The sequence below is a fragment of the Echinops telfairi genome, unplaced genomic scaffold (genome assembly GCF_000313985.2).
Source record: "Echinops telfairi isolate 266 unplaced genomic scaffold, ASM31398v2 ScPeMD7_7406;HRSCAF=8444, whole genome shotgun sequence".
In the NCBI taxonomy this organism is placed as follows: domain Eukaryota; kingdom Metazoa; phylum Chordata; class Mammalia; order Afrosoricida; family Tenrecidae; genus Echinops; species Echinops telfairi.
The window spans coordinates 4,799,767-4,810,875 of NW_022111306.1; the positions used below are offsets into that span (position 1 = coordinate 4,799,767).

An 11,109-nucleotide genomic window follows, 5' to 3' on the forward strand; every position below is an offset into this window, starting at 1 on the left:
CTGGATTCCCTGTGTTTCCAGTTCCTATCTGTACCAGTGTACATCCTCTGGTCTAGCCAGACTTGCAAGGTAGAATTCAGATCATGATAGTGTATCCCACCTATTTTATCTAGATCAACCTGCAGACATAATAATATGCACAAATAAACAAGACAGAACAAAACAAAACAACAAAAAAACCAATGACAAGAAAGGAAAAAGAAAAAGAAAAGCCTGCAAATTGTTCAAGGTCTGTTTGTTGACCTTTAGGAGTGTTTTCTGGTAGAATCTGATGGGGTGCCACACCCTGGCCCCAAAGTCTATTTTGGTACTCCTTCAGGACTTCCTTGCTCTTGCTCCCCTTGCTGTTCTGTTGCATGCCCCGGTGTGGTGGGGTTAGATGGGGCACAATTCCCACACTGTGTTTCCAGTGTGTCCCCCGTAGGGCTATGGGTCAGTAAGGGATGTTGTGTCTCATAGTGGCACCTGCCATGTGGTCTTCTCTCTGCATTGGCTGCTCTGAGGAAGGATATCATCCTCAAGGCTTGGTGGGCCAGGATGTACTCCACTCTCTCTTCCTCCCCCTTCATTTGCTGCTGTGTGCTCTGATCGGACATGTGCCTGTCTCTGAGCTGTAGCTTCAGTGCTTCCTCTGCAGTGAATTCTTCTGTGGGGAGGTGGAGGGGGGATGGGGCTGTCCACATAGTTGAGATTGGTGTCGGCCCCTCAGACCTCTCTATTGGTTCCCTGCTTCACTGCATTTATATCTTGGAGCACCAGGTTGAAGTCTGGTCCCTCCCCTACAACAAGAGATTTTTTAAAATCTCATCATCTGACATAATTTTAACCCAGATATTTAGGGTGTCTGCAATGCAGTACAGTGCTTTGCATCTTGTTTTATAGTACATCAGCAATAAGGGTTAAAAGACTAAATCCTCAGAGCCAAAAATTTGGAAAAGAGAGAGGGACTATAACCGTGTCATAGGTAGAGAAAATGAGAGATGTATGTCTATTTCAAGGAAGATATTCTTTAATCTAGACAAGTAGAGTCGACCCAGAAAAGAGTTGTTAAAGTCTTTATAATATGGGGGGGGGAGTCTTTATTATAAAGCCAGTATGAGTTATTCCTGATTCTAAAATAATTAAGGAGGAAGATGGGTTAAAAAAAAATCTACTTCAGTGAATGTGGGTTCTATAGCAAAGTGTGGTGAAGAAATCAAGTAATGCCTATCCGAAAGAATAGTGTCTGGGGTCTTAAAAGGTTGTCTTAAAACAAGCAGCCATCTAAAAGGAAGTGTTAGCTAAGTCCACAACCGAAAAAGCAAAACAACTTTCGTGATACAAGGATTGTAAATAATAGAATTCAAGAACAGAGGAGGGAATTATGTCAGAACTTAAATTCTGAACAGTGTTATACAGAAGGCTATGGATGACATGAAAGTCTAAAATCTGTTTGCAAAGTCACCAAGAGGATTAAGCTTCTAGTGAATTCCCTTGGATCATTGGGCAGTGCTGTGAATGGTCTTGCCCTCAAACAAAGTGCATTGGAAAGTGAATTGCTGAAGATAATAAAAATAACAAAAACTCACTGACGTCTGGTTGATGTCACTCATAATTACCCTATAGGAATGAAGAGGACTGCCTCACTGCCTCTCTGGGTTTCGGAGTCTGTAACTGTTTATGGAATAAAAAGTCATCTTTCTACCATAGTGACTGGTGGTTTCAAACTGTTGACCTTGCAGTTAGCAGCTCAGCCCAATACATAATGACTACATTACCAGGACTCCTCTTGAAGATGTTTTTGTTAGGTGCCATTGTGTCCGTTCCAACCCATATCAACCTTAGCACAACAGAAGGAAACACTGTCTGGTTCTACACCATCACCATAATTGTTCCTTTGCTTAAGCCCATTGTTTTAGCCACTGTGTCAATCCATCACATTGAGGTCTTCCAATCTGCTGCCCCTGTACTTTACCAAACATGATATCCTCCAGGGACTGACTGGTCTCTCCTGACAACATGCCCAAAGTATGTAAGATGAAGTCTCACCATCCTTGCTTGTAAGGAGCACTCTGGCCACACTACTTCGAAGACAGATCTGTTTGTACTTGTAGCATGCCATGGTACTTTCAGTATTCTTCTCCAGCACCACAATTCAAATGCATCAATTCTTCTTTGGTCTTCCGTATTCAATGTCCAACTTTCACATGCATGTGAGGTAATGGAAAACATCATGGCTGGAGTGAGGCATGCCTTGGTCCTTAAAGTAACATCCTTGCTTTTCAATACTCTAAAGAGGTCTTGTGCAGCAGATTTACCTAATGCAACTTGTCTTTGATCGCTTTCCTAAGCATTGATTGTGGACCCAAATAAGACAAAATCCTTGACAACGTCAACCTTTTGTCCATTTATCATATTAACTACCCGTCCAATTGTAAGTCATAATCCGCACTGAAAGCTGCAATCCTTGATCTTCATCAGCACGTGCTTCAAGTCCTCCCCTCACTGAGCAAACAAGGTTGTATCATCTTCATACCACTGGTTGTTAATAAGCCTTCTTCCAATCCTGATGCCACATTCTCTTCTTTTAATCCAGTTTCACTGATGATTTGGAGATACAACCCTGTTACATACCTTTCCTGATTTTAAACCATGCAGTATCCCCTCATTCTTTTCTCACAACCGCCTCTTGCTCTATGTAGAAGTTCCACATGAGCACAATGAAGTGTTCTGGAATTCCCATTCTTCTCAAGGTTATCCACAGTTTATTATGGTCCACACAGTTGAATGCCTTGGCATAGTCAAATTAACTCAAGTAAGCATCTTTCTGATACTCTCTGCTTTGAGATAATGATACCTTTTTTCCACATCCTCTTCTGAATCCATCCTGAACCTGTTAGCTCCCTGTCAGTGTACTACTATGACCGTTGTTAGATGAACTTTAGCAAAGTTTTACTGGCATGTGATAGTAGTGATACTGTTGTATAATTTCAGCGTTCTGTTGTGTCCCTTTTCTTTGGAATGGGCACAAATATGGATCTCTTCCAATCAGTCGGCCAAAGAGCTGTCTTCCAGATTTCCTGGCATAAACGAGTGAGTGCTTCCAGGTCTTGAACAGCTTATTAAAACATTTCAGTTGGCATTCCATCAATTCCTGGAGCATTGTTCTTAGCTAATGCTTTCAGTGCAGCTTGAATGTCTTTCTTTAGCATTGGTTCTTGTTCATATGCTCCCTCCTGAATGGTGGAAGATTTACAGGTTCTTTTTGGTACAGTATTCTTTCCGTCTCCTTTTGATGCTTTTTGCATCATTCAATATTTTGCCCTTAGAGTCTTTCAAGGTTGCAACTCAAGGCTTGAATTTTCCCTTGAGTTCTTTGAGTTTCAGAAATGCTGAGCATGTTCTTCCCTTGGGCATTTCTAATTCTAGGTCTTTGCACATATCAATATCATTTTTGGTTTTGTCTTCTCGAATTTCCCTTTGAAATTTTCTATTCAGTTCTTTGACTTCATCATCCCCCCCCCATTTGCTTTAGCTACTCTACAATTAAAAGCAAGTTTCAGAGTCTCTTCTGACATCACTCTGATCTTTTCTCACTTTCTTGTCTTTTTAATAACCTTTTGCTTTCCTCTTGAATAGTGTTCTTGTCATCCCCCAGCTCACCAACTCCTCTGTCATTAGTGTTCAGTGCATCAGATCTTTCTTGAGATGTCCTCAAAATTCAGGTGAGATAGACCTGAATAGGTCATATTATGGATTCGTTTTCATTTTCTTAAGTATTGTCCTGAACTCGCATATGAGAAATTGATGGTCTTTACCTGTCAGCCACTGGCCTGGTTCGAGCTGCTGATACTGAGCCTCCATTGTCTCTTCCCATAGATGGAGTCAGTTTGATTTCTGTGTATTCTATCTGGAGAAGTCCATTTGTGTAGTCACTTTCTTATTGTTGAAAAAACGTATTTGCTCTGAACATGTTATTGGTTTTGCAAAATTCAATCTTGGGATTTCCAGCTTAGTTTCTATCACCACCAGGTCCATATTTCTACTACTGTTCCTTCCTCTTTGTTTCCAACTTTTGCAGTCTAATTGCAAATAATTATCAATGCATAATTATTGGTAATTTGAAATCATTATCAATAATTATGAGTTATTGATAATAGTGAAAAGTGTTTGCATGTTTGATCAATTTTTGACTGAAGTCGTTTATAGAATTCTTCAATATCCTCACTAGCTTTTGGTGGTGGTGCATAAAATTGAATAATAATTGTATTATTTGGATTTCCTTGAAGGCGGATAGATATAATCCTAACACAGACGGCATTGTACTTCATGATTGAGTTTACAATGTCCTTTTTTGACAATGGGTGCCACACCAATCCTCCTGATTGTGTTATTACCAGCATAATAAATCATATGATTTTCTGATTCACAATGGCTAATGCCAAACCATTTCAGTTCACTAATGCCTTGATTATCAATCTTCATACATTCTATTTAATTTTGACCATTTCCAATTTTCCTAAATTCATACTTCACACATTCCAAGTTCTGATCATTAGCAGATTTTTGCAGCTGTTTCTTCTGACCATGAGTCTTGCCCCATCAGCAAATGAAGATCCCGAAGCTCCACTCCCCCAGGCTTCACCTGACTCCTGTCACCGTGGTTGACTCCAGTCCAAGAAATCAACTTCTCCTTAGTCACATTTTGAGTTCCCTCCAACCTGAGCATCCCACCCTGCAGCTCTGTCTCTGATAAGCAACTGCTTTCATTCATTAGGCTTCAGTATCTGACAGTGCTTCAAAGCTCTTTTCTCTGAAGTGGGGAGCTAAGTCTTTCTTTGTTATCTGTTATTAGTCTGGAAGCTCAGCTGGAACCTGTTCCCTTTGACCTTGCTGGTATTTGAAATGCCAGTGACATAGCTTCCAATATTACAGCAACATACAAGCCAACACGGTATGACAAATTGACAGACAAGTGGTAGAATTCAGATATAGCTAGGTTAAAATTTAACACATTATTTGTTATCCCTTTTGACATTTTAAATTTGTTCTAGTTTTCATTATTTTCTGCTTTCTTTGGGTTGAGGTTTTTCTATGTTTTACTTTATTTTGATTGTTGGGGGTAGTTTCTCTATGATTTTCTCTATATGAAATCCAGAATAGATAAATATATATAGATAATAACTAAATAGTTTCTTAGGGTTATAGCTTAGGAAACTGGAGGTGGGAGAAAGAGGGAACTAATAATAATGAGCACAAAAATGAAAAAAGAAAGTGCTAAAATTGATTGTAATGATGAAGGCCACCCCAGTTTAATATGGAGCCATTGTGGTTAGTGGTTACATTGGGCTGCACGGTCAGATCAGCAGTAGAAAACCAGCAGCCCCGTCTCGGGAAACTTTCCACTCTGTAACGGGTTAGAGTCTTGGAAGCCCCAGCGGCAGTTCTGCCTGATCTTTGTCGGGTCTGCTATGAGTCCGAATCAACTCGGTGACAGTGAGGTTTTTTTGTTGGTTTTGTTTTGGTGGGTGGGACGGGTGGTGGTGAGGTTTAATATAGTCAAACCCAATGAATTACAGGGTATGTGAATCAATTCAACTGTTTTTTTGTTTTGTTTTGTTTTTAATTATTTTCAGTGACTCACTATACAGTGGTTTTATAAGTGTCTCTCTCTGCCCTTCTTATCAATTTCTTCTCCACCTGAGAAGGAGAAAACAAAATCCGATAGGAAGATAAATCCAGTTCTGCTAGGGATAGCACTGATATTCATACAGACTACAGATTTATACCTTGCTGTTCAAGGGAATTCAACCACACTTTTTTTTAATAGCCACAAATTTTCACAAGTGTTTCCAATTTATAAGAAATTGTAATTTATCAAGGCAGTAAAGCTTGTCTTCTCCTGTGCCATGAAAATATAATTTCATATTGCCCTTCTATTGGCCAGGGTTACTTGATAAATAATTCAGTGGTTTAAAGTGTGAAAGATATTTAACAATAACAGTAGAACAAGGGCTTTTCATGGGAACTTGAATATTCTGCCCGATTTGTTATTTTTCTTCTCTGGATTATCAGAAATAACCAGTGTCAGTTTATAGATGTCTTTGATCTAAAGCAGAAATGTAAAGCTTGAAAGAGTGAGTGAGTGTTAAGTGCTTTGTCTTAGGACTTTGCCTTTGTACTCTTGTCCTAAATGATAATTCTTGTGTGGGGCTCAATTTATGATTCAGATGGAACCTTTGAGGGTTAATCAACATCAATTGTGTCCTATCCACTGCTGGCTTTCAGAACTGTGCCAAGTGCTGTAACTGTTGAGTTCTTTTCCACGCAAGGTTATCCATAGGACTTACATCTTTGCTTTTGCTGCTGTTCTTCAGGCATATTCAGAACATGAGTGAGATCAAGACTGACGTTGGACGAGCTCGCGCATGGATAAGATTGTCTCTAGAAAAGAAGCTCTTGTCCCAGCATCTCAAGCAGTTGCTGTCTAACCAGCCGCTCACCAAGTAAGAGCTCTCCCCTTGAGACAGGCCTGTTCGATGACCTATGTGCTTGCAGAGTGACCTATAGAAAGTGGCAGACGTGGCTTCTTTAGTCTGCATCGCTGACCCCTGAGTCACAGGATTCTCTCCTTCCAAGCATATGTGAGCTTCGGAAACCACATGTCTTGATGTGATACTTGATCTTGCTGGTAAGGTACAACAGATTGCACAGCCAAAGACTAGATTGTTCCCTTCTGATCAAAAAAGAAAAAGATAAAAAGCTAACTAGTCAACACAAGCTAATAGTTGCACTATGCAAACCTTATTGTAAGAGTCACAACAAAAACCTGGAGTAGCCACCCCCCCCCCAAAAAAAAAATTTTTTTAACAACTAATGATAATAACCCCCAGTAGTAACACCTTCTGGGAGTTACCAGTGCTTCCACTCATTAAGTGTAGAGCTAGTAAACATCAAGTCTGCACCAGTTAATTGTCAACCTTTTTGATGATTTCCCTTCAGTCTATCAGGAAGGCCTCTCAGATTAAACTAATCACCCATATAATACGTACATTGGTGCTAACTTGTAGGCTGAGGACTTTGTGGTCCCAAGAGCAAAAAGTATGGAAAGAATTCAGCAAAGACCTCAAGCATGGTAGTCTATCAGACTCTAGTCCTGGAAACCCAGTTCTCTGAAGTTTTGCATTTGTAAGTATCATTTTAGGAAGAACATTAATATACAAAGTATAGGTCAGATAAAGAATGCTGTGGTAAAGTATAACCTGTGAATCTGACCTTGTTCCCTTGAAAATTATTTGTTTTCCATGGGAGAGGGGGAGGCAGGCGAAAGGAAGTGGGTGTTAACAAACCCAGGGACAAGGGAACAACAAGTGATTTAAAAATCAATGGCAAGGAGGCTATAGGAGGCCTGGTAGGGCTTGATCAAGGGCAGTGTAACCAAGAGGAATCACTGAAACCCAAATGAAGGTTGAACATGATAGTGGGACAAGAGGAAAGTCAAAGGACATAGAAGAAACAACTAGGAGGCAAAGAGCATTTATCGAGGTCTAAATACAGGCATGTACATATGTAAATATATTTATATATGACAATGGGGAAATAGATCCATGTGCATATATTTATAGGTTTAGTATTAATGTAGAGAAATGGACATTGGGCCTCTACTTAAGTACTCCCTCAACGCAAGTACACTTTGTTCTATTAGCCTGGCATTCCATGATGCTCACCCTCCCAACATGATCGCTGAAGACAAAGCGGGTACATAAGCAAATGGTGAAGAAAGCTAATGGTGCCCGGCTATCAGAAGATATAGCATCTGGGGTCTTAAAGGCTTGAAGATAAACAAGTGACCATCTAGCTCAGAAGCAACAAAGCCCACATGGAAGAAGCACACCAGCCTGTGGGATCACGAGGTGTGGATAGGATCCGGTATCAAGCATCAAAAGATCCAGAACAACAAATCATGTCATTGTGAATGAGGGGGAATATGGAGTGGAGACCCAAAGCCAATCTATAGACAGTTGGACACCCTGTTACAGAAGGGTCACAGGGAGGAGATGAGCCAATCTGGGTGCAGTATAGCACTGATGAAACATCCAACTTTCCTCTAGGTTTTTAATGTTTCCTCCCCCCACTATCATGGCCCTAATTCTACCGTACAAATACAGCTAGACCAGAGCATGTACGTGGGTACAGATAAGAGCTGGAAACACAGGGAATCCAGGACAGATAAACCCCTCAGGACCAATATTGAGAGTAGCCATACCAGGAAGGTAAGGGGAAGGTGGGGGTAGATAGGGAGAACCAATCACAATGATCTACTTATAACCCCCTCCAGGGGGATGGACAACAGAAAAGTGGGTGAAGGGAGTCATTGGTCAGTGAAAGACGTGAAAAAAAAAAATTTATAAATTATCAAGGGTTCTTAAAGGAGGGTAATGGAGGGAGGGGGAAAATATGAGAAGCTGATAATAAGAGCTCGAGAAGAAAGAAAATGTTTTGAGGATGATGGCAACAAATGTGCTTGACACGATGGATGGATAGATTGTGATAAGAATTGTACAAGCCCCCAATAAAATGATTTTTTTAAATGATTTGTTTTTCTGATTAGTAAACTCATTCATGCTCTTTGTGCAAAAATTACAAAGAAATAGATGATAATCATCTATAATCCTACTGCATAAAGATGAATACTTAGTATTTTTCAAGTTTTGTTCTGTACTTTATATGTGTTCTTTTAGTTGACATTTTACTATATTTACATTTGCATCTCTGGACATTTATCTATACCATAAGAGTTTACGTTTTGACGTCAATGTCTGTGTTTAAATATCCCCAATCCCTAATTAGCAGCATGGTTAGGTTCCAAAGACTAGGCTGTTAGGCAGAATCAGCGTTCTGCCGGGAAGAAAAACTCTGAGAACTGTGCTGCTGGGAACCCCTGCACCTGGTTGCCTGACTAGAGACACACTTGGTGGCTCTCGGGCTCCAGCAACTGGCAGTGCCAGGGGTCCAGATGGGTAGTAGGGTTGCTGCCTGTGCCTATGCCCCGGCAGCTGCCCCCTGTGCAGTCTCACCTGCCTGCTGTCACCACTTAGGCCAAAGAAAACCCCTCAAGAGCATGTGATGCCCTGCTGCTCCTTGAGGGGTTGGAATTTGAGCCTGAGCGTCTGGAAACTAATAGCTGCTCAGAAGAGGAGCTCGCCTCCCAGGCTGTGGGGAGGAGAGGGCACCCTGCTTCTGTAGCGCCTGGGACCTGAATTGCCACTTACCTTCCTGCTGAGGGACTTGGCCCCTCCAGGTTGCTTGAGTGGACGGGAGCAGCAGCAGCCTCGGTGCCCCGACCTCCTCCTCAGCCATGCGCAGGCCCTTCTTAGAAGTACTCCCTCCTAATCCCCCTGGGTCACCACTGTGACACAAGCTTGCAGTGGTGAGGATGGGATTTTGAAAGAGGGCTTTGGCAGCCTCCTGACTGTTTCAGCTGTGAGTTTGACAGATAGAGGTGACTCTTAGGAGCTGGAGCTGGACGTGGGGAGGAAACCGGGCTAATGTGTAAAAGAGATTTGTTTAAATAGTCATAAATGTGAATTGTTGAATAATAAGAAAGTAGTGAGAAGTAGGTATATTACCTTTACTAGTTGAGTGTCCTGGGATAAGATACAGGGGAGTACTGCCCTCCTCCAAAATGGAAGAAAGCTCCACTGGGCGGAGCTTTCATGGTATGCATTTTTCCCACTAGGTGAGCATCAGAGAAAAGTGTGTGGCTGTGAAATTTTGTTTCCTACTTAGGGAAAAATGCCACAGAAACTGCAGTGATATCAAACTCAGCTTACAAGGACAGCACTATGGGAAAAACTCAAGTGTACAAGTGGTTTTCTTGTTTTTAAAAAGTACAGGTGAAATGTCAATTGATGGCAAATCTCATTCTGGACATCTGTCAACTTCCCAAACAGACAAAAATGTTGACAAAATTCACGCACTTGTGCTCAAAGGCCGACAATAGAGATGGAGAAGTTATCTGTACTATCTTGGAGCTCAGCTCAGCAAATTTAACGGACGATTTGGGTATGAGAAGGATTGCTGTGAAATTTGTGCCTCAGGTCTGACTGACCAGGAAGAAGAGCATCAAGTGGAAACATGCTGTGCTCTGCAGCCACCCAGACTTTTTTTCCAAAGTCATTACTAGTGTTGAGATATGGTGCTATTTTTAGGACCCTGAGAGCAAACATCAATCAAGCAAGTGGGAGACGCCATTGTCATCTCACCCAAAAAAAGCTGGTCAAGTGAAATCAAAGATGAAGAAGATGCTCATTAAGTTTTTTGATGTGAGGAGGAGAGTGCATTTGGAGTTCATTCCACCAGGTCAGACTGTTAATCAAGCTTTCTACAAAAAATTGTGTAGCAGTGTGTGTGCGACAAAAAAAGGCCTGATTTGTGGCAGATGGGGGAACTGGTTTTGCCACCAGAGCAACACACCTGCTCACATAGTCATCTATGTCAGTGCACCAGTTTTTTGGCAAAAAACAGCATGCCTCTCTTGCCCCATGCACCTTACTCACCTGACCTTGCTCTGTGCAACTTCTTTTTGTTTCCATGAATGATGAGGCACATGAAAGGACAGTGATTTGACAATGTAGAAGAGATGAGGAAAAGAACAAGGGAGGTGCTGTCAGCCATCCAAACAGATGAGTTTGAAAAATGTTTCCAAGAATGGAATCACAGATTCGAACAATTTATTAAGTGTAAGGGAGAATACTTTGAAGGTGATAAGGTTGTTTTGTTAAAAAATTTAAATATGGAAGGGGAGGCCACACCTAGGGAGGTACATGAGAGTCCAACATAAGGAAGGGGGAGGGGGGCAGGTGGAGGGAGAAGTGGGGTGGGGAGAAACTGAATTGATGGCACAGGGGGAACAGGGCACTAACCCACCCAGGGAGAAAGTATTGGTTGTGTCCCCACAGAACTGGAATGTGCATACAGACTCCACCATGACACGCCAAACCAGTAGGGCAACATAACGCATGGAGGAATCCACAAAGAGACTGGACCATACGCCGGCCCTAACCAGAATCAGTCTGACCCCCACCATGGAAGGGAGTACCACAGAAAATGAAAATAGATCGTCTGGTG

At 41.6% G+C, this 11,109-nt stretch overlaps 2 protein-coding genes across 2 annotated transcripts in view; one reads left to right on the plus strand and one right to left on the minus strand.

The window, feature by feature from the left end:
- The window catches only part of LOC105978351 (heterogeneous nuclear ribonucleoprotein A/B-like), a gene marked incomplete at its 5' end in the record, with an annotated part of 6,455 nt that extends 6,133 nt beyond the window's left edge, over positions 1-322 (minus strand). Inside the window, one exon of the mRNA XM_045296387.1 lies at positions 280-322. Coding sequence (XP_045152322.1) covers positions 280-322 — 43 coding nt within the window. The remainder of the gene's footprint in view (positions 1-279) is intronic.
- Positions 1-11,109, plus strand: part of DENND5B (DENN domain containing 5B) — a 131,482-nt gene that overhangs the window by 95,962 nt on the left and 24,411 nt on the right. The window contains exon 13 of the mRNA XM_004700004.2: positions 6,357-6,485. Within this exon, the coding sequence (XP_004700061.1) occupies positions 6,357-6,485 (129 nt within the window). The remainder of the gene's footprint in view (positions 1-6,356; positions 6,486-11,109) is intronic.